The sequence below is a fragment of the Hevea brasiliensis genome, chromosome 4 (assembly GCF_030052815.1).
Source record: "Hevea brasiliensis isolate MT/VB/25A 57/8 chromosome 4, ASM3005281v1, whole genome shotgun sequence".
NCBI lineage: Eukaryota > Viridiplantae > Streptophyta > Magnoliopsida > Malpighiales > Euphorbiaceae > Hevea > Hevea brasiliensis.
Window position 1 is genome coordinate 20271654 of NC_079496.1, and position 26691 is coordinate 20298344.

The window sequence follows — 26691 nt, forward strand, 5'->3', positions numbered from 1 at the left end:
AAAAGATCTAGGGATGATAGGGGATTAGCTATAGTTTAAAAGCTAATCAATGGAGATACAGAAGTAGCTGGTGCAACAGTAGCATCAGGCTCATCAGTCGATATTGTGGTAAAAGTAGTGGTAAGGTCAACAGAAGTCATTACAACTTGAGGATCTGGTACCTGCATGTAAAAGTGAAGTTAGTACAACGAGATAGAATAGTAATGCAGACAAGATGAAGGCACAAACCTCAGGAAGAGAAGTAAACTACACATCATTTGAAGAATCAGCCTCCTCCTCCTCTACTACCTTGGTGTCATCTCTCTGATTAAGGGTAGATGCAAGTAATCCTTCCACCATCACTAGAAATGGCATCCTAAAAAGAAGAGATATACATTGCGAAGTTCCCAGGAGGAATCAAGGGTCCGAGTCTGAGGAAGTAAGAATCACAACAGGACTCAAGGCAGAGGTCTTAGGACCTTTAGTCCTTAGAGTCATACAACCTAAGTGCCTAGGAACAATACATATAGGAGGATCTTTCTTTAGTCTAGTAGCACAAGGTGAGGTGTTATAAACCTTGGGCTTGAACCTTGGTGCAATGGACTTTACTTTCTTAGCAAAAGGATAAAGTTATGAGGGGGCCACCTTTTATTTCTAAACAGATTGAGAAACAAGCGAAGTACCTATGAAAGACCTTAAGTTAGAAGTGAATATATATAAAAGAAATAGAAATAAAGTAAAAGAGTTACTTGGTGGAATCTAAGCTCTTACAGAATCCTGGAACCTACAGGCCCACTAATTATGAAAAGCAAGAGCACTTGAAGCAAGGGAAGGTACCAAGCACAATTGAGTAATCTCACAGAGCCTGGAGTCACTATAAGATAGGAGAATGATTTGGTCTCAAGGAAAAGAGGCCTTTGCCTCATCAACCTAGTTGTAGGTAGGAGTGGGGATGGGATGCCCTGAATCAAACCAAACTACCAAGACTAAAAAGAAGGCATGTAAAGCTCCAACCTTGGGTGAGTTACTCCTGGTATAGTGCTAAAAGTAGTGCCAGTGTGTAAAGGCCTCACAGCAATAAAAGAGGCCCAGGTGCGAGTCGTAGTCTCATTAGATGGTGCATCACTGCAGTTCGGCCACTTAGGTAATTGTAATAAAGCAAGATCTTCTTAAGAGTCGAAGGGTGTAAAGTCATCATAGCCTTTAAGAGAGAGGCTAAGGAAAAACTACAGCATCTGATTAGTACTCTAAATCACAGATAAAGGACACAGCTTAAGACCCAAAGATCTTAATCAAAGGAGCTAGAGAAGAATTTGACAATTAGGGAGAATAGGAGAAAAGCCACGAATGAACCACAAAAAACTCATGTTCACCCTACTTAGAAGAGCATCAAGAATCATTTGAGCCGATGCCTAATAGATGGAATCGAGAAGCATACTCCCCAAAGCACACTCACCTCTTATGGCTGTAAAATGAGGCAAGGGAAGGAGCTCAAAAAAAGGCCGATCAGATGCATGATAGAATAGGTACTTAGACTGGATGCACCAAATAAAGATAATGTGGTCAGCGGTAATGGTACCTGTCCTGGCAGGGATTAGAGTAGTGTAAGAATTGAACTTTCCTTTATGTTGATATTTTGGCTCAGGTTTTGTAATTAAACTAGGTGCATCATTACCAGCCACTGGTAGATCAGTCAACATATAAATGTCCTTAAGTGTGATGGACATGGGTTCAATAGGCAAAATGAAGGAGTTGCAGGTTCAGAATCAAAAGCGAAGAGAAACTGAGATGAGTCCAGGGCAGAAGGGAGGAGCGAAACGAGTCAAGTAGATGAAGTTTCGATATCGGCCTTCTGCCAAAGGCTTAAGTATATAGGAGAGAGCCTGTCAATCCACTTAGCCCACCTAGGAGTGTATCTTGGCCAAGACTTGGTTTTTCCTAACTTTGAAATAGCCTTCAGGGTTTTCTAGGTAAGCAGTTCATCTACTTTGCCAAAATGAAAAGGAGGATCTAGAAAGTCAGTAGAGGTTTGTAATGGACCAATGCTAGCCTTGGCCACACCTAAGTTCTACATAATAAAATAAAGGAAGAATTAAAGAAACACCAAGGGAAGTGGCTAAGGAATTACAAATAAGGAGAGAATACTTACTGTCATGGATGAACCTGTTGAAAGGGGTCCAGCAGCTAAAGAGCTACCAAATAAAAGAGAAAGAAATCCTGAGGCAACACCGACAAAAACAATAATAGCACCTGGTTAGAAAAATGTCAATAGATTTTTCCCTACATTAGGAAAGAACAGAAAATTGGTCTATTAAAATAAAGGCCAATCTTCAAGTGAAAAGCAACAAACACAATCTACAGGAAAACAAAGAGGCACAATGACAATAATTAACACAAGAATGACTAGGTGTGGTATCAGTATGAATCAAGTGTAATAAGAATTTTTTACCTCTAGTTACTATGAAAAAAGGGTTAATAGTGGATATCGGGAAGTTGGGAGGTGAAAAAACCCTTAGAGTAGAAGAAGCATACCCTTAGCGTAGAAGAAGCATTAAGTCCCAAAATAGAAGAACTTAAGAAGGATACCAATAGAGGTGATGCTACACCAGTACTTATGGTAGTTGTGATGTCAGGTGCTGTACCAGATGTGGAACCAGGTGCAGTGATAGGTGCTGTAGTAGGTGCGGTACCAAGTGTTGTAGTAGGTATGGTATCAGATGCTATAGCAGGTGCAGTACCGGGAGTAGATGACATATTAATAGTATGGAATTTGAAGATAAGCATAATGCAACTAAGTTAGCCAACATGTCCTAAGTTCACAAACAAAGTCTAAATACCACAAAGATACCAAAATTTTCTAAAGAAACAAAACTCATGGTACTTATAAGTTTTCCAATCCTCTCAAATTCTTTCAAGTTTCACACAAATCAACAACACCCAGATAATGCCTAGTACCCACGTTACTAAGAAATGGCCATCATAGCCAAGATTGGTTCAAAAGAAAGCTTAAAATCAAAAATGGTGATGAAGAAGTACCTTGAATGACGTTAAGTATGGATGAACGGTGTGGAAATTGGTGAGGATGAACCAAGGGCTATTGGTGAAAGCTAGTGGCCGACAATCAACCTTGAACAACAGCAAGGATAATCAGTGAAGGACTGTCAGTGGCATAGGTGATGATTGAGCATCAAGAACACACAGTAAAGGTAGTAACACGTCAAAGAGAGAAAAGAGAGAGGAAAAGAAAGAAAAACTTGAGCTTTATGAATTTATGATTGTAGAAGAAGAATGATGTTAAGATCAAGCTTTTGGGTATGAAGGTAATGGGTTCCTTTTATGGAGATTTGAGAGAAAATGAGAATGAGAGTTGCAGTAAAAGAAATGGTAGGTAAGTTTCTTTTATGTGGGAAGTCATAATTACCTTGGGAAGGTAAAAAGTTAAATGATTTTGATAGAAGTCTATGGGGATTAGGAGATTTCATAAAGATTGAATTTTATTTGAATTTAAATTCTCAATAGAGGAAGTCGTAGCCTGCAGGTAAAATTACGATGAATTATCCGAGTAATGGAGGACAGGAGAAGTTCAAGTATTTAAAGATAATTAATTGAGGGCATTAGAATGACCTCACCGACCAATCAATGTGCGGGGGTAATCGTTTGCACCAAAAATAATTTAATTAGCTCATTAATTATTTTAGACTCATGATTAAGTAAATTAATTTTTTTGTGAAATTAATTTAAATAATTTTTTTGTATTAATTTAATTATGAGGCCTAAATTAAATATTTAAATATTATTTTTGGTAGTTATCAACTAAGGGAGTTATAGAAAACTAAGTAACTGAAGGAAGTTATTAGATCATAGGCAAGTTATCAGCAATTAAAGAACTAGTGCAAAGGAGTTACGGTAATTGCTAGACATGCAACGTGGGAAGGAGTTAGCTCTGGAACCTTTACAAAGTCAATCAAGTGCTGCTATAAATGTATTCTACTGTGCAACAATTAAAGCCTGACCAATCAACAACAACAGACTCTAACAGTCTATTTATCTTTAAGTTTATCTGTCTTTTAATTTTCCAAACCTTGCATTCATTTTCCAAGCCTTATACTTAAATTTTCAATAATCAATACAATTTTCTATTGCTTTAATTGTTCAATTTGAAGTGGGATTTTGATACACTCAGTATTTGGCATGCTCGCATTTCCTAAGCTGTTAACCAGTCAAGTTATTTCCCAAGCAAACAGTATGAAATGATATTGGATTGAAGGAAACAATTAATATAAAAATAATTAATTGTGGCTAGTAAAAAGCATCTAACAAATTAAAATCACAAAACAAGGACGCCATAGACCGGATGGTAGAGGTAGGAAAGGGATGATTTTGCTAGTTCATCTCTATGGACCCTTAGAAAACATGGCATGCCACCATTGAAACATAGATTATATCCCAACTATTTTATGTAGAATTTATTAGTAGAATGATAAATTAATTATAATGTAACTGTAGTGAAAATTACACACACACAAAATAAAGAATATAAAATTTAACGTGGTTCGGCATAAACTTACTCCACCAACAAATCCACTATAATATATATATATATATATATATACAACCAATAAATTATTTTTCTCCCTCACAAGTCACTCAAAGAAACTCACAATTTGCCTTACTCAATTCATGCACTGTACCTCTTCCTCTACACAACTTAATGTCCACGTACAACATCTATTTATGTGGCCCATATCAAAATCCATGTGGGACTTGTTTCCCACACCCTAGTCAAAATCAATTTTGACCGAATTAAAGCAAATATCTTCTTCTTCTTCTTCTTTTTAATTTAATTTTCTTCTAAATAACATTCTAACTTCTTATTAAATATTAACTCTAGACTTCCTATTTAATCTAAACTTCTAATTAATTTCAATTCCTAATTCTAATTAAACTTGGACTCTAACAACCTCCACATTTAAGTCAAATAGTATTAGTCTTCATAACTTCTACAAAAGTCAGTTTTCTCTTAGGTACTTCCCTGTAGTCTTGATTATTAATGTTTCCTCTTGCCTTAACTTACATTTTTCCAATCAACATGCTTCCTTCCAATTTGTATAGATTTTTTGTCCCAATCTTCTCACCCTTCATAATCACAGGAGTACCTCGACTAACTCTCATGACTCCACCATGAATTGAACACCCATAACCCAAGGAATCCAATTTACCTAAAGAAATTAAGTTCCTTTTGAATTTAGGAACATACCTCACTTCATCAAATAATTTTACTTGATCACCAAGCAGCTTGATCTTTACTCTACAAACACCTTTAACCTCCATCTTGTTTTCATTGGCTAGCTTTACTTTCTCTCTTTTCTTTTCTTTAATCACATCAAACCACTCATTCTTTGAGAATATATGGAATAGGCAAGCAGAATACATTAACCACTCATCTTGTAATGGATTTTTTACCTTTTCTTTATATCATCTACATTCAAGCATTCACTACCAACACCATCATCAATTGCAATTGTAGTAGTTCTTTTTTTTCTTTTTCGTGACTCTTTTTAAATTGTTTAAACTATGTAAGATCTTCTCTCATCTTCATACAATGGTACTGAATGTGGCTATTCTCATGCTTTAAGGTCTACTCATGGTCTCAAGCTCGATCTACTATTTCTTCTCCAATTATTTCCACATGGATTGCTTCTACCATGACTAAAACGCACAACAAAAGCTCCAACTTCATTACTACTATCTGTTTGCTTGAACTTCTTATCATCCAAGATAACTGCAATAACCTCCTCCGCCTTCAAAGTCTCCTTTCCAATTGTTAAGGCTGTCACCAAGTTTTTATAAGATTGTAAAAGAGAGGCTAAAAGTAAGAGGGTTTTATCGTCTTCAGCAACTTTCACACCAACACTAGCCAATTGGGTAATTAATTTACTGAAAACATTAATGTGATTTCTCACATCATTACCTTCATCCATTCTGAGTTGGTATAACTCATTCTTCAAGTACAAGCTATTTGTGAGTGACTTTGACATGTATAACTCTCTAATTTTTTCCACAAAACAACTGGCAAAATCTTCTCCAAAATATTATACTTCACATCAAGGGCTAATATCAATCTAATCATACTCATCACCCTTTGTTGAAGCTCCTCTCAATCATCATCTTCCATGGTCACCAATTGCTTCTCGTTCAACGCTTTAATTAATCCTTATTATACAAGAACATCCTTCACGGTGCTTTGCCATAGACTAAAATTATTTTTTCCATCGAACAGTTCTACCTCAAATTTTGTTCCCGCCATCTTTGACATCTTGAACCACAGCTCTGATACCACTTCTTGTGAAAATCACACTCACACAAAATAAAGAATACAAAATTTAATGTGCTTTGGAGTAAGCCTACTTCACTAATAAATCCAATATTAAGAAAAAATAATTATACAACCACTAAATTATTTTTCTCTCCCACAAGTTACTCAAAGAAACTCACAATTTGCCTTACTTAATTCGCGCTTGACAACTCTTCCTCTACACAACTTAATCCTTGTTGTACAAAAACATCATTCACGGTGCTTTGCCACAAACTAAAATTATTTTTTCCATCGAACAGTTCCATCTCAAATTTTGTGCTCGCCATATTTGACATCTTGAACCACAGCTTTGATACCACTTATTGTGAAAATCACACTCACACAAAATAAAGAACACAAAATTTAATGTGCTTTGGAGTGAGCCTACTTCACTAATAAATTCACTATCACAAAAAAATAATTATACAACTACTAAATTATTTTTCTCTCCCACAAGTTACTCAAAGAAACTCACAATTTGCCTTAATCAATTCGCGCACGACAACTCCTCCTCTACACAACTTAATGGCCACATACAACACCTATTTATATGGCACATATCAAAGTCCATGTAGGACTTTGTCTCCCACATCCTAGTCAAAATTAATTTTGATCAAATTAAAGTGAATATCTTCTTTTTTTTTAATTTAATTTTCTTCTAAATAACATTCTAATTTCTAATCAAATATTAACTCTAGACTTCCTATTTAATCTAAACTTCTAATTAATTTCAATTCCTAATTTTAATTGAACTTAGACTCTACAACAACAATTAAATGATAATAAATTCCATAAAAATTTATGTATTAATTTATCATTCTATTTGTTGATGTTACATAAAATAGATGGGTTAGAAAATAATTTCTCCAATACTTAATGACATGGAGAACCACCAAGTCTTTGGGTAGTTGAAGACTCGCTATGTATTTTCAGAGTAGGTGTCTAATCTTAAGTATCAAGTTTGAAGCAGACAAATTTGAACGTTGAATTTGCCATAGTAGACATGGTTATGAGGTTAGATTTCCCATTAGAGAAAGCTAACTAATAATGTCACAACTATATACTGATTTTCTCTCATATGTTGAAACCTCTTCTTTGTATGTCTAAGAAAGATGAAGAAGGTAATGAGCTGGCGGTACGTCCTTTGCTTCTTCTTGCCTTTCTTGCATTTCCAAGTTGACTGTTCATCATCTTTACCTTCTTTTGCTCCAAATTTAGCAAAAGGCTGCCCACCAGAAGAGAGTTTTGCACTGCTCCAGTTCAAGAACGCTTTATCCATTAGCAGTCCTGCACTTTCCTCCTCGTCTTGTTATGGAGATGCTTACCCAAAGACAAACGCCTGGAACAATGCCACAGATTGCTGCTCATGGGATGGCATCACCTGCGATAGGTGGACAGGTCATGTAATCGGCCTCGACCTTAGTTGCAGTCAGCTTTATGGTACCTTCCCTTCCAACAGCAGCCTTTTCCTCCTCTCTCACCTCCAGAAGCTCAACCTTGCTTACAACAATTTCTATGACTCTCCAATCCCGTCGGAGTTTGGCTTGTTTGCGAAATTGACACATCTTAACCTCTCTAAATCTGAATTTTCTGGCAATATTCCCTTTGATATCTGTCGTCTTTCCAAATTGGTTTCCCTTGATCTCTCTGGAAATGTACTTCAATTTGACAGTTTTCAAAAGCTTTCCAACCTCACTGAATTGAGAGTTTTAGATTTAACAGGGGTGAATATGTCTGTAGTTGCACCTAATTCCATGTTGAACCTTTCTTCTTCCTTGACATCTCTTCAACTTAGGAATTGTTTCATGCAAGTGCAATTGCCTGATGATTTTTCCTGCTTTCCATCCCTGATGATGCTTGATTTATCAGCAAACGAGAAAGTCACAGGTAAGTTCCCAAACTCCAATTCCACCCATCCACTAAGGTTTATTAATCTCAAACTTGTCAATTTCTCAGGAGAACTACCTGATTCCCTGGGCAATTTTAAGTTCTTAGAGTATTTAGATCTCTCATACAACAATCTCTTTGGTTCACTTCCAGCATCTCTTGGCAACCTTCAGCACCTTAAATTCTTAGATTTCGGTTTTAACAATTTTGCAGCTGAGATTCCAGATAGTTTTGGTAACCTTAGCAGCTTAGAGTTTTCAGATCTTGGATTCAATCATTTCAGTGGTCAGTTGCCATTGTCATTTGGCAAGCTCAAAAAATTAACTTCTCTGTACCTTATGTCCAATAATTTCAGTGGTCGCTTGCCCTTCTCCCTTGGCAACCTTAGTTTGTTAGCTAATGTAAATATTGTCATGAATAATATCGGTGGTCCTTTGCCATTTTCAATATTTAACCTTACAAAACTTAAAACTTTGGACCTTTCATTCAATCAATTTGTTGGTTCCTTACCTTTCAGAGTGTCTGGCCTTGCAGATCTGTATGATCTGGACATATCTAACAACATGCTCAGTGGCAAAATACCCTCGTGGTTTTTTACCCTTCCATCTTTGTTTGATTTAGACGTTAGCAATAACAAACTCACTGGTCCCTTGGAACAGTTCCAACAGCCTAATTCACTGCAGTATGTTCTGCTGCAGAATAATGAGATACATGGGCAAATTCAGAGTTCTATTTTTCAACTTCGAAACCTTACCAAGCTTGATCTTTCATCCAACAATTTGAGTGGCATTGTTGATTGGAACATGTTTCGACATCTTGAAAATCTTCGGGAACTTGATCTTTCACATAATAGAAAACTATCATTCATAAGTAGTGGCATTGCCAACTTTACCTTACCCAAACTTATGGATTTGAATCTTTCTTCATGTGACTTGCGTGAATTCCCAAGTTTCCTAAGAACACTTGAGAATTTGCAAACTTTAGATCTTTCGAACAATAGAATTTACGTACAAATTTCCAAACAAGAATCAGAATCTGAAGTATGGAAAAGTATGCTTTTTCTAGATCTCTCTTACAATTTCTCACAAATGTAGAGCAGCATCCATGGAATAATATTCGCACCTCAACTTACGTTTCAATTTGCTCCAAGGACCATTTCCAACACCACCACCCTCCATTGAGGTTTTAATTGTTTCAAACAACAAGTTGAGTGGGGAGATTCCTTCACTGTTTTGCAATCTGAGTTCTCTTGCATTTCTTGATTTGTCTGACAATAGCTTGGGTGGAGTGATTCCACAATGTCTTGGAAACTCTAGCAATTTTCTCTTAGTTTTGGATCTACGCAATAACAACCTTCATGGTAGCATCCCAGGAAATTTTGCAAAGGACAATAGATTGAAGTATCTTAACCTTAACGGTAACCAATTGAAAGAGCCTTTACCACCATCTCTAGTTAATTGCACAGAGTTGAAGTCCTAGATGTAGGGAACAACAAAATAAATGACACCTTCCCTCACTGGTTAGAGGCACTTCAAGAGTTGCGTGTACTTATCTTAAGGCGTAATAGCTTCCATGGTACCATAGGGCAATCCACCAAGACTAATTTTCCTTTCCCTAATTTACAAATTCTTGATCTCTCCCACAATGAGTTCACAGGACCCTTACCAACAAAATATCTGCAAAATCTGAAATCTTTGGTGAATGTGGATAAAGCTGAAGCAAAATATGTTGGAGAGAGTTACTATTACATTCAAGATTCTTTGGTTGTTGATTTGACAATGAAAGGATTGGAGATTGAAATGGGGAAAATCCTGACCATCTTCACAACTATTGATTTTTCAAACAATCAATTTGAAGGAGAAATTCTGCAAGATGTTGGCATGTTAAAGTACCTTGTGGTGCTCAACTTTTCTCACAATGATCTGATTGGTTATATTCCATCTTCATTTGGAAATTTGACAGCGATTGAATCGTTAGACCTCTCCTCTAACCGGCTTGTTGGAGAAATTCCTCAGCAACTAACAGTTTTGACATTTCTTGCTGTGTTTAATGTTTCGTACAACCAGCTCAAGGGACCCATCCCTCAAGGCAACCAGTTTGGTACATTTTCAAATGATTCCTATGTAGGAAACTTGGGATTGTGTGGATTTCCATTATCACAGAAATGCAACAATGGTGAGCCACCCCAATTTCCTCCACAAGGACTTGACGAAGAACAAGATTCTACAAGCTGGTTTGATTGGAAAATTGCATTGATGGGCTATGGATGTGGGGTGGTTTTTGGTTTGTCCATGGGGTACATTGTTTTTGCAACAAGGAAGCCACAATGGTTTTTAAGGCTGATTGAAGGAAAACGATACAAGAGATTGAGAAGACAAGATCAAAGACGCAGAGGAAGAACAAATCATTAAATGCAGGTAATGCCGGCTAATTATTAGGTGCACCCGGTGCACTAAAAAATAGTGCTCCCTCTCTCACAGAAAGTGGGTCCTTCCTGTTATATGAAGTGGGTCCCACATGATTATGAGAGAAGGTGTATGTGCACCGGGTGCACCTAATAATTCCTCGGTAATGCCTCGTGTTAGAATAATTTTGCCACATTACACCTTTGAAAATTTTACTGAAGCTTGTGATTTACATTGAAGGTTCAAGTGGAAGGTGTGGCTTTATGTTCAAGGAAGATCCAGCCTAACGCCTCTTCAAACAAGAATCTTTCCAAGTAGCCTTTGTTTTGTGTGTTTAACCTTTTGCTTTTCTTGTTTTTGGTCCTTAAGTGCTTAGTTAAAAGCCTATTTATCTCCTTTGGAGTTTCGTTACATCATATTAAAATTATTATTGCAAGTAAATGTTCCTAGAGCAAGCAAGAAATACATGATTGATTAAAAAAAATTAAGAAATTAAATTAAAGGTGATACATGATAAATTTTGACTCGATTCAAATTTTTTAAATTTAAAATAATTTATAATTTATTTTAACTATGTTATTAAGGTTACATGGGATTGAGATGCTGTTGAGTTCTGCAATCATTACTCTTTGAATGTTGGTTTTGTTGTGTTCTCTGATTTTCTGTGGTCTCTGTTGGTTCAGAGTTTCATAAGACTGTTTCCAAGTTTAGCTTGGTCTCGGTGTGACGACTCAGTTTAACGATTTCTGTTTGGCCACGATTAAATTGTCTCCGCCTGTATGGCCACCCTCCGCTTAACTTGCTCCCTTTACAAAGCTTTAAAAGAAGCAGCTTCTTGTTTTTGCATGAAATTCACTTGCAGCAATTCAGCATTTTCAGCTTGCAAGCTTGGTCCCAACCCAAAGAAACAACAAGCTTCCACGATATTGAGCTATAGGCTTTAGAGAATGGCCCAATTCAATCAAGACATTTTCTAACAAGTTTAAGGGCCAAACCCAACTGAAACATCCAAACTTAAGAATTGAAATATCAGAAGAAAAAAACCTATAGGACTTTTTTTCAGACATTTTTTTTTATGTTTTAGGACGTTTTTATTTCGCTTTATTTTTTCATTTTTTCTTTAAATTAGTTAATAAAGAAAGCAACACAACTCAAAGATGAAAAATAAATAAATAAAATTAAAAATATTTAACATTGATACACGATCTTAAATATCTTTAAAAGGCTACTATACACTATAATAAATTTAAGTTTTAACAACACTTTTTGAATATCATTTTATACATGACATTAAAGTAATAAACAATATTAATGCAATATATCTAGTTATTAAACAAACACATGAAATAATAAATAATACGTACAACATATATAATAGTGCTGTAAATTAGTATAAAAGTGTTATTTAAAAACTTTAGATAACGGGATTTATGCATGTCACTAGGTGCTTGTTTGTTAATAATTCTTATTAATAGTATATTTTAAAATTTTTAAAAGCATATAAAGGATGCTATTAAAGTTTAGATTTGTTATAGTGATATTACACATCATATAAATAATACAATTTTACTCATATAAATATGAATATTTTTCATAATCAATAAAATATCTTATAAATGTGAGTGCAATAAGCATTGTTTTCAAATGCGTAAATAATTTCTATTACCTTAAGCATCTCGTTTGATCATATGATCATTTGAGACTCTTCTTTAATTTTTTTTTTTTTTCTTAATGCTCGATGTTAGAGGTTAAAGGTAAAAAAAAAAAATAAATAAAAGCTCTTTCTGGATATTGTGAAGTTATAGATAAGTTAGGGATTCAAATAAAAAATTAATGAAAAAATAAATGTGGTAAACTAAAAAAAATAATAATATTAAATTAAAAAAAACCACTTTCCTTTTGTGTACTTAAATGACATGAAATAATTAATATTTATGGCACACTAATTATAAATTTAAAGAAATGAAAAAAGATTCAAAAAAAAAGAAACCTAAAATGGGGCCATAAGGGTCTTGCATTTAATGTGTATTCTTAGTTTTTTTTTTAAATATTTTATAGGAAAAAAAGGTTAATATATCTATTATCAGAAAAAGAAAATAACAAAATCCAACAAGGCAGTAGTTCTTATAGCAATTGCATTTATTGTCAGGGATTTTCGGAATGAAAGCAATTGAATTTCACTCCAAAATATACACCCGTAGCAGTTAATTCTTGGTTGTATGATTTATTCTGTCCTTTCTTTCATTTCATTTTTTTTTTGGTTATGAACGTTTCGTCCATATACGCAAGAGAGTTGTTCTCGTCTCAATGAATCAGGTCCACCAAGAATCTTTTCCAATATACAAAGCCACTGCACTGCACCTTCCTCTTCACCACCAACAAATCCTTCAAAGCCATGGACACTAATAACCAAGACATGTTCATAAGACTTACAAATTCTCTCCTCGTCCTTATCGTCAGTAATTTGCCCTTTAAAGAAGCAACAAGAACAAGCATCCTCTCTAAGCAATGGCTTAACATTTGGCGAGAAAGCACCAATCTAGAGCTCAATGAGAGCTCCTTTGTTAAACTTGAAGAAAATCAAGAAATCCAGAGGATTCAAAGAATTACTTTCTTTGATTTCGTCAGGCACTTCATCATGAGCTATCCACAAAAGGCAATTCAGAAATTTGCAGTGGCATGTTAAAAGCCAAAACGTTTCCTTTCAGACATGCAAAATTTTGTTACTTTTGCCATTTCAAGAAATGTGAAGGAGCTGGAAATAGATTTCTCTGATCCTACGTGGAGAGAAGACAATCTTGATAATCATCCAGCAGTAGCTGAGTTGCCTTTGCAGGCATATCACCATGTGGGTCTTGAATCATTGAAGTAGTTCTCATGCAGTTTTGATGTATCTAGGGTTTCCAATTTCACCACCCTCAAGGATGTTTCTTTAGGATGGATAAAGATAAGTATAATTTCTATCAGGTCCTTGTTGGTGAATTGTCCATTGCTAGAGAGTTTGAGTTTAAAGAATTGTTGGAATGTGATTGAGCACTTTGAGATTTCTTTACCAAACTTGAAGCTAAAGAATTTAGTTCTTGACAAGTGCAATTTTATTCATGATATGTTCTGGATTGACGGACCAAAGTTAAAGTTCTTGAAATACTCAGGCAAAATTGATTATTTTCACTTGTTGGATCAACGTGATATGACAGAAGCTGATCTTGACTTTGGTATGAAGCTTGAATTTGAGGAAGTTGGTGCCCTTCTTTATGACTTCCTACAAGAGCTTTGTTCTGTTCGAGTTTTGACAGTCTGCAGTGTCTTTCTTCAGGTACTAGCTGCTCTTCTTTCCCTATCAAAAGACCAATATATATCTATGCTCTCCCTGATGTTGAGATAGATTTATTTATATTGTTAGTCTTAATCCCATATGGCTTCCATTGTCCACCAATTGTTAGATCTTATAATCTCATATCATATGATTTAATTCTTCATTTAATAGCATCAATCACTCATTTATAATTATATTTATTTCACTTGAATTTCAAACATAATTTCAATTTAAGAAGTGTAATATTTTATCCATAATTATTATATTAGTTCTAAATTTTCATGTTAATTTTGTCCAAATTCAAAAATTAGATTCAATCTATTGTCCTATTGTGAAATATCTAACACTTCAGTTAATAGTCACAAATTATATATCACACGTGTATTGCGAACATAATTTAAATTTAGAAAGTGAGATATCTTTTCCTTAGTTATTTTACTAGTTCACCAAATTTTCATATTAATTTCATCCAAATTAGAAAAGTATATTCAATCTCTTGTCATGCTGTAAAATATCTAATACTTGATTTAATGGTTATCATCATAATTATTCACTTGTAAATTATTCAATAAGCGTGCATTGCGCACAGTTTAAATAAAAAAATCGGTACTCTCAATTATCCTTACTACAAATTAAATTAATATAGTTTAGATTGGAAAACTACAATGCTTCAAATGACTTCTTATTCACTTGTCATGCTTATTTTACTTCAAACCCAATAGTATTCATATCAATCTGCATATAATTAGTCAATGCTCATACTCTACTCATATAGTTTAGTTTGGAAAACTGTGATGATCCCAATTATGCTTATGATAAATTTATTCAATTTTTTTATATATATAATTAGTTTCGATTAAGATTTGAATTGGAGATTTTATAGTCATAGAGATGACTATAATACCACTAATTTAAAGTTCATAGGTTAATTTGTTTAATATTAATTTTATAAATTTGGAAGTGAAAAACTTTTTGTTTTTGGTTCTTGCAGATTGTAGCGCAAGGAGAGGAACCATTACGTGTACATGCTCCGATTGATGTCCGCCATCTGATATTGAAAACTTTAATGCACTTAAACGAATTTCATGGCATGAGGTTCATGTTCAGTAGCTGCCCACTTCTAGAGATCCTTACTTTAGACATAGGCCATCGAAAAATCTTCCATGTGAGTACTTAACTTGCACTTCAATAAGGAGATTGATTGTTATATAAATAAGCAGTTCGATATTGAAGGATTATTGTGTTACCCCTTATTATAGCTTGGTTAACGCCTAGCTTTTTGTTGCTCCTACCTATATATATATATATATATATAATCTTTATCACATCAGATTATCTTGTGCTTTTCTCTCACATGTTACAACATAGTAAGATTTTGCCACTAAAGCTTTTGCTTTTTTGGCGAAATCAGATTTCACCACTAAATTTTTTTGCAATGCAGTGTTTGCAGTGAACCGGCAACGATTTTAATTTTGCCACTAAATATTGGATAAATTTTGATAATTGTTTCTGAACTTATCTAGTTGTAACATTACAGTCACTTAACTTAAAAATGTAACATAAAAACTCATAAACTTTCAAATTTTACACAGTAAAATCCCTCTAATATCCAATTACTAATTTTTCAGTTAGACGTTGACCTGGACAGTTCTAGTATGGAGCTTAGTCAATATTTCTCTTTTATAGAGAGCCATATGCAAATTGAATCATTATTCTCTCTATAGACAGAATAATTTTTTACGTATTTAAAGAAATATTGACTAAGAGTCATGCGAAAGCTGTTGACGTTAGTTTCTAATTGAAAAATTAATAATTGAAAGTCAGAAGAATTTTACTGTGCAAAATTTAAAAGTTTAGGGGGTTTTATGTTATATTTTAAAATTGAAGGATTGTAGTATTACAATTATATAAGTTTAGGGATAGTTGTTAAAATTTATTCCTAAATATTTTAGTGGTAAAATATGAAGTTTTAATGTGAGTTTTTGTCCCACAAAAATTGTGTATATATGTGTGTGTGTTGGGAGTGTTGTATATGAATTAACTTGTGTTTTGGTTTGTTAATCTCAGAATTATGTACCTCCCTTTGAATTAAATCCTCATGAATTTTGGTCAAAGGACATAAGGGTTCAAAAGTGCATTCATAGCTGCCTTCGAGTGGTGAATGTCAAGGGGTTTAAAGGCACTTTGAATGAACTGTATGTCTTGAGATACATAATCTGCTATGGTCGCCAACTACAACATCTTAATCTCCATATCTCCAATGAAGAAGGTGACAATGGAGAAAACAGGGATACTTATATGACAAGAGTTGAACGAATTACGCAGTTCAAGAACTCCTCCCCGAACCTGCAAATATCTATCTTCTAAATCGGCAGTATTTTCTTCTGATATATTCTGATATGAGTTTGTTAAAAGTATCATGTGGCAGCAACTGTTGAACAGTATGCATGTTTGGCTTTAGTTTTATAATTTTATGTTTGAATTTTTCAACCAACTATATAGTTTGGTGTGAAGCTTGAATTTGATCAAGTTTTCACCTTTCTTTGTGGAGCTTTCTTAACACTCATCAGGGGAAAAACTTATTCCATTTTGACAACTCGAGACATAGATTTTATCATTCATATATATATATATATATATATATATATATATATATATATATATATATATATTGTATTTTAAATTTACAATAAATTAAATTTAAATATGAATTTTCCATATTGTAGATATATTATATGCATACCATGATCAACAATCAAAATAATAATATGAAAGATCATGGAATTCCATTTATGGTTTGTGGATTTGTTATATTGCACAATGACTGAATTTCAAATGGTGTTAATAGAAGCATGAAAAATACAATTTTAATTTTATTTTAAAAAGGTTAAAATTGACTAATGAGACCTTGATTTAACATGAAAACAATTCAAGATTAAGGTCTCACAAATCAAGAGGACACTTACTATTATTAGGTTACGAAACAGAAGTTATTATTGCTACATATTCATAAAATTTAACAAAAATAATTAACTAAGCTAGGAAGTCTTATTGTATATTTTTAATTGTAAAATTGTATTAGATTAATCTTACCTTCTTTTCAAGTTAAAAATATGATTGATACTAAACATTAAAATTAAGAATTTTTTTATTGAAATAAAAGTAGTTTTTTATATTAATTTAAATTTAATAGTTAGAAACTATTTAGTATTTCTGTTAAAATTGTTAAAAAAATTACTACTAATTAATGAGTATTAAAAAATAATTTAAAATAAAATTTGCTAAATTTTAGTTATAAGAACATTAAAATAATAAAACAGTTTTTTTTCAAACTAATTTTTTTCACGGTATTTAAAATTATGCTTTTATTCAAAAAAACAATTTCGACCTTTCAAACAGGCATCTAAACGACAGCAGTTTGTTTTTGAGTGAGAGTAGCAGAGGTACGCCTCTGAGTGTTTTACATTTTTTCGGGAAAATTTTGTATGCATTTATATTCATATGGATTTTTCTTGTCTAAATCTAGTTTATGATAGATCTAAAATATAAAATATATAATGAAACTCACCTATTAAATATATAAATCCTATGAGTGATCAAATTTAGATAAGAATTTTTCTGTTTAGATGTTTGGAAGCCAAGGTTAAAAATAAATATAATATTATTGTGCAAGTAATTGTCAATGAAATTTTTAGTTGCATTATTTATGAGAGACTTGCTACATTAAGTGAATATATTGTGGAATTTTGCCATTTACTACTATTATATTAAATTTACATTATTTATGCAATAATTTGAGTTTACCCATTTTTATAGATATATATTTACCTTCAAATTTAGATATATGTTTTAATAATTATTTTTTAATTAATATTATTCATTTATTTTCATAAAATTAAAATTTTAATATATTAAATTTAAATTATGATAATTTTGAGTTTAGTGAAGGGTCATGAAATTATATAATATATATTAGAATTATGAATTACATTAAAAATAAAAGTGTAGAAAAAATTTGGTGAGTGTAGATTTAAAATACTTTATTAAAAATGTTATTTTAAATTCATTTTAAATGAGTTATAAAATATATTATTTCTAAAAATAATTTTTATTTCTAAAAATTAAGAACTAAGGATTCAATTTTGATTTTAATTTCGATTCTTAAAGAGAATCAAACTTGAAATTGGAATTGAACACTCAAAATTTAAAAAAGCTTGATTTTACGAGAAAGAGTGGAGGGGATATGATTTTAGAGGTCAGTAGTTGTTAGGTTAGGATAGACTCTAAAGTAGTTTCGGTCGATAATTTAGTATGGACCGATTTCAATTCAAGGATTAACACTAATTTGATCATGATTAAAGTTTCACTTCAATTTTGTTTTCAGTTTAATCTAATTTAATTTGATTTTAATCAAATTTAACTGTAAAAAAATTTTAATTTTAAATAAAAAAATAATTGTAATGTAAACCAAATTGTTAGATTTTAATTCAATTTAAAATTAATTTTGATTAATCTAAATTTAGTCAATGTTCAACTTTGAATTAAATTATTTTAATTTTAATTTTGAATTAGGCCTTGAGCGCCTCTAACTACACTCTCTCTCTCGATTAGGCGATGGGATTTGGCCTTATAGTTCCGATTCCGATTCACCCTTTTAAGCATATTGAACCGGTCTGGTGGCCGGCTTTTGTGATCGGAGAGATTAGATTTTTTTTTTTTTTCATTATTATTCAAAGAGAAATATTGGAATTTTTTTTTTTTTTTTTTTAAGGCAGAGATATTGGACCTTTGAATAGAAGGAAATTGGACAATTCCAACACGCGAAGCCTCGACCAACTATTGCGTCTTCTCGCCACGTAGCCATTACTTTTGCCTTGGTTCAGTAACGGTCTCTGTCTATGACTACCCAATGAGAGCGGAGACTGAGTTGCACGTCTCAAGAAGTTCGGCGCACGTGTCAAATTAGGCCCAAGAGGTTAAGGTGATGGCGTATGCGCGTATAACACATGATCATGCGGACTCGCCTCGCTTTTCACGTGACAAGGCGTGACCGAAAATTGGACCTTTTACTTCAAACGCCGTTGAACAACTAGCTGGCACATAACAAACAGTGCGTGACACTTGCTAACCGTTAAAACTAAGATTATTATTTAATCCTAGATCTTAATTAATATTATAATTTAATCTCAATTTAAAAATTAAAAGATTTAATCTTTCTTATTTATTTTTCATCGATTTTATTTAATATTATTATTAATTTAAATAAAAAAAATATTATTTAATTTTTAAATTTTGATTGGTATGATAAATTACTCTCCATATTTTAAAATTTAAATAATTTAATTGGTATATTTAATAATTATTGAAATTATTAAAAATTTTTCTTATTAATTGTTTTATTAATTTTTTTTAATTTTTTTCTATAATAAAAAAATTAATTTATTTAATAATAATTAATTTAATTAAAAGAAAATATAAGGATTAAATTTTTTAATTTTTAAAATATAAAAATTAAATTATAATATCAATTAAACTCAAGTAGTTAAATAATAATTTTTTTATTTAAATAAAAATATTTTATTTTTTCATTTAAACTCATTGAAATTCTGAATTGAAAGATTTTTAATTTTGAATGAATCATAAATGAGAATTAAATTGTTGAATTTTTAAGATGCAGTAACTAAGTTGTAATATTAGTTGAAATTTAAGGGTGAATAATAAATTTCCTTAAAATTAAAAAGATAGTGGCAAACTTGTAAAACTAGATACGCATTAAGGGCAGTTAGAATTGTCAAACATATTTAGCTGACCATCATCATCTCATCTCATGTCCTTATTTGTTCTCAGCTCATGATGCTTTGATTTCCTGTCTCTTCCCTCCTTTTCCCGGGTTTCACATTCGGTTTCCCTGTCTGAGCCCTCCAATGAACTGATCCATCTCCTCTCAATTTCAATAATCATGAATCTGGTCACTTTTGCTTTACCACCATCACTTCAATCTCTTTCAAAAACTTCAATCCATTTCTTTGCCTGATCCAGTGACCCTAAAGCTCTACCAATTTACACTCTTCTCAAACCCTCCCAAGTTTCTGGGTTTTTACGACTAATTCTATAGAAAAACCAAAACCCGTTTTAGCAAAATGAAGACTTGGTTGATTCTTGCAGATCATAGATAGAGATTCTTTATTTATTTCAGTAGCTGAGACACTATGACTTCGGGGACGAGGCTACCAACATGGAAGGAAAGAGAGAACAACAAAAGGAGAGAAAGGAGAAGGAGAGCAATAGCAGCAAAGATCTTCGCAGGATTAAGGATGTATGGTAACTTCAAGCTTCCTAAGCACTGTGACAACAACGAGGTCCTCAAAGCCCTCTGCAATGAGGCTGGTTGGACCGTCGAGCCCGATGGCACCACCTATCGTAAGGTACTTCTGAATTCCTCTTCGCCCACGGCCCCGCCCCCTCCCTTTGTTGCCTTGTTTTTGGTAGCATTTTGCTTCTGTTTTCTTGATTTTGGAAACAGAAAAAGAGAAATTACTCCAATTTTGCATTTGGCTAATCACCAAAGCCAGTTCTTGCCTCCAATCTCCGGCGCATGTTAGCAGAGGCCAGCTACTTTCTGTTAACATGTGCTGGTGGGGCTGCGCAAGGCAGCTGGGGGAGCGTTACTTCACTGCCTTTTGCGTGATTAGCGTTTCTTTTATTGGCTACTTTTTTGTATCATCGGCGTACTTTAGATCTGTTCAGCATTGATTTTCTTTCTATCTAGTTCCTTTTTTCTCTGTTGTTTGTTGAGATGTCACTCCCCTTTCTCGCGTGAACCATAAGAATCTTTCTCTGTGCTTCTTTTAACTCTAGTTGATCTCATATAGAATATGGACCAGCTCTGTCACAGATCTCGATTAAAAGACCAAGAAATCCTCAACAAATATCAATATATGCCACTGGTTGGTAACATGGGGATAACGATGGACGAGGGTATTTCTCCCTTTATTTGATAGATTTTAGTGGTTTTGCTTTATTTATTGCAAAAGTAAGGAAGACTTTTTCTTTTTTGGTTCAGAGTTTCTGCTCACAGCTCACTTCCCTGTTTGGGAGGTACTACCTCCATCCACTTTTCACTTTTATTTGTCACTGTTCAAAGTTATTCTGTATCTGTCACTTTGAGAAAAAACAATTAAGGAATATTAATTATTTTTTTATAATTTTACTCTTATTTTTATTAAATAAAATAAAGGATAATTTAATTAAATTATAAAAAAATTATTATTATAATTTAGGTGATTTAATTATTTTTTTTAGTCATAGGAGATATTATATTTTTGTTTGGTTTAGTTTCTGGTCATGTGGTTGAGTAATGATAAATTGTTAATGTAGTTTCTTGGAAATTCAATTATTTTGAGGACCATTTGTTTGCATAGCTTCCTAGTTAGTATCTCTTTATATTGGAAAAGGCTTGGTTTTTTTTTTTTTTTTTTTCACTTGGTCCCAACAACAATGCCAAATAGAGCATAAATGGTCTGTGATGGTTATGGGGATTAAATTGAGGCTTTGCATTTATGAGTCCATAGGTTAGTGATAGAAATTAAACGGTCATTTAGTCACTCAAATTCAATTTGATAAAATAAAATCCCTCAATTTTATTTTTGTTTCAAAAATGTTCTCCTGGCCTACAATAGCAAGTTTACAGGTTAACAATAATAAAATTAACCTTTTGCCCTCTTTTTTTATTTTTTACTTTTATGATTAAATTAATTAATAATTATTATCAAAATATTATTTTATTTTAACTAAATTTATAAATAAATTGTTAATTATATATATGTTATTTTTTATTAATTAATAAATTTTAAATTTTAAAATAATATTTTATTAATATATTTTTATTTTATCAATATTTTAGTTTTTATATAAAAAATAAATAATAATTTGTAGATTTTTTTTTATTAAATATTAATTAATGTTAACTAAAAAAATGAACCTTAAAACCAATTATTGCGGGTAAAGGGACATTTCCTGGAATAAAATTAAAGTTGAGGGATTTTATTTTAACAAATCGAAGCTAAGTGACTTAAATGAAATAATCACCTAAATTGAGGAATGGTCGGTGCAATTTACCCATGATGGTGTCATTTTTATAACTAATTGGTGCATCTAAAGCAATGGTGTATGGTGGGTGGATCAATTTTTTGCTATGGAATGTGAACACATGAATGTGTGGATTGAGCCTTGCAAAATCAGGGCACCTTAGACCCTACGAATTTAAAGACTCTGAGATATTGCAAGATTATTGTTGGTTTCAATGAATTCAATTGGGTTCATGTCTTCCTTACCAGTCTCAAGGCTAAAGCTGTCTGCCTTATTATGATGTAATGAAGAGTGTTGAAGCAATTGGAAAGCTCAGAAGGATTTAACTATGTTTTTCTTGTGCAATTCATGGAGGCTTGTAGTGATTGTTTAGAGAAATCTTTATGTGGTTAACAGAGGACCAGGGGCGAAATTATAATTAATCACTAGGGCTGCATGTAGGGAGGATAATTTTGAGTAAATTGACTTATTAACTGTTTGATGGAAATACTGGAGAAAGACATTGTATCTTCTGCATCCATTTCATTCCTTGTATACAGCATCACTTCTGCATATGTTGCTTAAATTCAAGAGCACTCCCTTCATGATCTTTTGATTTTTTTTTTTTTTATTTATGCCTAGTCATCATTCAACTTTTGCAGGGGTGCAAGCCTGTGGAGCGCATGGATATTGTGGGTGGTTCTGCAACAGCAAGCCCATGCTCCTCTTACCGCCCAAGCCCTTGTGCTTCCTACAACCCAAGTCCTGCATCCTCTTCCTTTCCAAGTCCAGCTTCATCCTCCTATGCTGCTAATACTAATGCTGACAGCAATTCCCTCATCCCATGGCTCAAAAACCTTTCATCTGCATCCTCATCAGCATCATCCTCTAAGTTTCCCAATCTTTACATCCATGGTGGATCTATCAGTGCTCCTGTTACCCCTCCTTTAAGTTCTCCAACAGCCCGAACACCTCGAATGAAAGCCAACTGGGATGACCAATCTGCTCGCCCAAGCTGGGGTGGGCAGCATTATTCCTTCCTACCATCTTCTACTCCACCAAGCCCTGGCCGGCAGATTCTTCCTGATCCTGAATGGTTTGCCAGAATTGGCATCCCACAGGCTGGCCCAAATTCTCCCACATTCAGCCTTGTTTCTTCCAACCCATTTGGCTTCAAGGAAGAGGCTTTAGCTGGTGGTGGATCCCATGGTGGATCCCGTGGTGGATCCTGCATGTGGACTCCTGGGCAAAGTGGGACCTGTTCTCCTGCCATTGCAGCTGGCTTTGATAATACTGCTGATGTTCCGATGTCTGAGGTAATTTCTGATGAGTTTGCATTTGGTAGCAATGCAACAGGACTGCTGAAGCCAAGCGAAGGAGAGGATTCATGAAGAGTGTGGATCAGATGATCTGGAGCTTACTCTTGGGAGCTCAAGAACCAGGTGATCTGGCATGAATAGATCAAACTGAGTTCTAAGTTTCTCAAATCATGTTGGGAACCGAAAGATGGGTTGCTCAAATGAAAAGTTCCAATTGTCTCCTTAGACATATATTAGTTCCATGTTGTGCTTTCAGAAGAAAGAGTTTATAAAGGAGATGAAGGTGAGCACCAGCACTTGCTCCCTTCTTATAGTCCTTTTCCTTTCTGTTATAACATATAGATGGTCTTCAAATGAAGGGTAGCTTCACAACCCTTTCATTAGCCTCTGTGTATTTTCTGGGGAGAAATGGTCGATTTGTATTGGTTGCCGTTGAAAGTAGTGCTTAATGACTTGGGTCAATTGTATGTAAATCAATGGCCAAACCTACCTTCTGTGAAAATTAGAAGAGAGTGGTTTTTTTACCATTGCTTTTGTTATGTTATTTGATGCTAAATTGTTTTGTTCTTGTTATCTGGCTTTACATCCTTTTCAGCCTTTGTTTTTCTATTTTTGGCTTATTATTTTCATGGACCAAGGACTTGGATAAGTTACAGAAATCACCCATATAATATCTCTGAATTAAACAAATCAACCCTCTAGTTTTAATAATTGTATAAAATCATTCCTAAAATGAATTTTATAATCCTATAACTATAATTGGTTAATTTTAAATTGTGTTAAGTTAATTCGTCACAACTCAATCCATTTAATATGCTTTGATGTGATATGTTAAATCAAATTAATTAATCAATTCACAACATGTCACAATTGCTCACTTGATCAATAAAATTTCAATACAAACACAAATAAATTCAATTTTAATTCTCTATTTTTACATCAATTTCATGGTGATTTTCAATTTTTCATATTGGAGGGATTTTAATTATTTTATTTAATTTTATTTTTATTATTATTATTATCATTATTATTTAGTGGGGGTTGGCTAAGAATGTGTATGCTAATGTTACTGCTTATAGAATTGGTGATGTGCTAAAAAGGAGGCACTTTTAGATAAGGATAATGAATGTGGGCCAAAGCACTTGACGCTCCTCCACCGAAATTCTTGAAATTAGAATGGCTATAGGGTTATTTCTCTTTAACTGATTTTCTTGTTCTTTTTGACCTGACATTATTTGCTCATGTGGTGTTCTTTTGTGCCTGGCCAATGGCTTACATTCATTTTATCATCATGATGACTTATGCACCAATCCATTCATCCAGTCGTTTGGCTCATTTGCCCTTTCTGATTTTTAGTTTTTATTTGGTTCAAAATTCACCGTCATTAAGCAAATAAAGTGTTGTCCCACATCAATAGCGAGGCTCAGTTATTTTTTCTACAAGGTATCAAAGTCAACTTTGCTGCTAATTGAGTTAGTCTTGGTCTATTTTCTCTACACAAAGTTGGAGAAGATCAATATGATATCTTCACATAATCTTTTGTGTTGAATAAATCTCTTACATACCATCTTCACGTTGCACAAACAGCACATTGTTAGAGCTTTGGAAATTAAGTTTTCAATTTCTGATTTTGGGTATTTGATAAGCACAAGTAGCTAACTTCAACTTCTGAATCAAACAAGCTTTTAGCTTTATTGCCATATCCAAGACTAGGAATAAGCATACACTCGAAAATTGACAGATTTATAGATGATGAATGAAAAAAAAGGTTAAATCCAGGGTAAGAAGAATATGTTTATGTGATTAAGAATGTACTGTGGAAGAGCAGAAGATGCATTTAAGATTCTAAATACGACACGAAAAAGATAAACCAATGATGTAGAAAGCAGCCTTCGACAGAGAAGTTGCAAACCACCAACTGCTTATCATATGATAATCTAATTAACAGATGTTTGACCTTCTGAATTTTAAGTCGGTTACAAGTTCAACGACACCACTGATGTAGAAAGCCATGTCTATGAAGTATAACTGTCAGAGTTGGTATCATGACATTAGTTTAAATAGTCAAATTTGATGGGTTCAAATGAACCCACATGGTAAAGAAGGTTTGAATCTTTCAATTTGTGTTTTTAATCAAATGGAAAGTTCTTGAACTGACAGTCTTGGGGGATCTGTTCTGTTAAAACCTGAGCAGGCCATGGAATGGAAGTCCATATTGACTGATCCTCTGCATTTGATTTGAATCTGCATCCTATTAGACACTCATTATCAATCTTCAGCAGCAAAACTGAAAAGATTTTACAAAAATCTTGTTCCAAAATAGACAAGGAAATCCTAATTTGCTGGCAATTGAAACCATGCTTGTTCTGTGATTAACCACTAATTTTCCCTAATGTGAACAGCACTGTTGAAGTTATGTTTCTTGTCAATTTCATGACTACCAAATTCCTGGTTGAACAGATTCATTTTATATTTGTTGGAATTGAAATCTAATTCAGTATGATATGGATGGTCTACTTTCTGACCACTGAGGTTTAGTTTCCACTTAAGAAACATTTGCACTAGATTTTGGAGATAGAAATGGCGAATTTTTATGGAAGTTGCTTCTTAGCCCTCATCAAGGCATATATGCTTTTCTCTCTTGTTCCAGCTTATCTTATTTTCTCTCTTTGATCAAAATTTGGATCCCTTCAGAAATAGTGCAAAGCACAACGAATGCTTATCTTTAGAACCACTATTTTACAAGCATGTTCTTGTTATTGTGATTGAAAATGCTTTCTTAGCAGACAACAACATCAGCAGATATTGAAAATTTTCCTAATCAATATATAAAATATAATAATAATTCCAATATAATGATGAAATCAGGAAATACAAATACAGCACCAACAGAGGAAATTCAGCCTCAAATTACCAGCCCATGAAGCCAGCAGATTCAATCTCATCCTCCCTTTATTTAAATTGTATGCAAAACAGCATAGCATACAAGTGCAGGGAATTCTAATGAACAAACTTCCTGCAGAACTAGTAAAAGATTGAGAGATGCAAAGGTAACAAGAGAGCTAAGGAAGCAAATAATATTGTAGCAAACATATGAGGAGAGCAGTCACCAGCAGCACCATTACCACCAGAATGAGATTGAGATGGAGCCGACCCAGGTGAGTGTAAAAGGTGGGGAGAAGGAGCTGGCTCAGGTGCTCCCCCTTCAGACAAGCCTGGCAAAGCCAACATTGTGTAAATCATGCAAACTAAGGCCAACTGAATGAATTGCCTTGTGTTTGCCATATCTGATAATTAACTTGTAAGAGTAATTATAGGATAGTAAACTCAATTCAATGAACCTCCTGCCAAACAGCTGATAGC

General features: G+C 33.4%; 2 protein-coding genes and 1 pseudogene across 3 annotated transcripts; all 3 read left to right on the forward strand.

Moving 5' to 3' along the window:
- The first annotated feature begins 7445 nt into the window (after positions 1–7445).
- Positions 7446–11037, forward strand: LOC131179260 (receptor-like protein 33; annotated as a pseudogene).
- Positions 11038–13336: 2299 nt separating this feature from the next.
- LOC131179421 (F-box protein At3g62230-like) lies at positions 13337–16309 on the forward strand. The gene is made up of 4 exons (XM_058146268.1): positions 13337–13494; positions 13594–13942; positions 14934–15107; positions 16010–16309. Exons 1-4 carry the CDS (start codon positions 13337–13339, stop codon positions 16307–16309), a joined length of 981 nt encoding a protein of 326 aa, XP_058002251.1.
- Positions 16310–19762: 3453 nt separating this feature from the next.
- On the forward strand, positions 19763–23901 carry LOC110638960 (BES1/BZR1 homolog protein 4). 2 transcript variants are annotated; one of them, XM_058145545.1, is made up of 4 exons: positions 19763–20367; positions 20815–20920; positions 21006–21040; positions 22672–23901. In XM_058145545.1, exons 1-4 carry the CDS (start codon positions 20152–20154, stop codon positions 23398–23400), a joined length of 1086 nt encoding a protein of 361 aa, XP_058001528.1. In that variant the 5' UTR covers positions 19763–20151; the 3' UTR covers positions 23401–23901. The 2 variants fall into 2 exon arrangements, with proteins under 2 accessions (XP_058001528.1, XP_021645397.2); XM_021789705.2 differs by lacking the exons at positions 20815–20920; positions 21006–21040.
- Positions 23902–26691: the final 2790 nt, after the last annotated feature.

Bases quoted from the DNA above. Each gene is read 5' to 3' on its own strand.
- LOC131179421 (XM_058146268.1), top strand. From the start codon at position 13,337: ATGCAAAATTTTGTTACTTTTGCCATTTCAAGAAATGTGAAGGAGCTG. The intron at 13,495-13,593 runs GTAGTTCTCATG...AATTTCTATCAG, and splicing joins GTGGGTCTTGAATCATTGAA to GTCCTTGTTGGTGAATTGTC. The intron at 13,943-14,933 runs GTACTAGCTGCT...TGGTTCTTGCAG, and splicing joins TCTGCAGTGTCTTTCTTCAG to ATTGTAGCGCAAGGAGAGGA.
- LOC110638960 (XM_058145545.1), top strand. From the start codon at position 20,152: ATGACTTCGGGGACGAGGCTACCAACATGGAAGGAAAGAGAGAACAAC. The intron at 20,368-20,814 runs GTACTTCTGAAT...GATCTCATATAG, and splicing joins ATGGCACCACCTATCGTAAG to AATATGGACCAGCTCTGTCA. The intron at 20,921-21,005 runs GTATTTCTCCCT...TTTTTGGTTCAG, and splicing joins GGGGATAACGATGGACGAGG to AGTTTCTGCTCACAGCTCAC.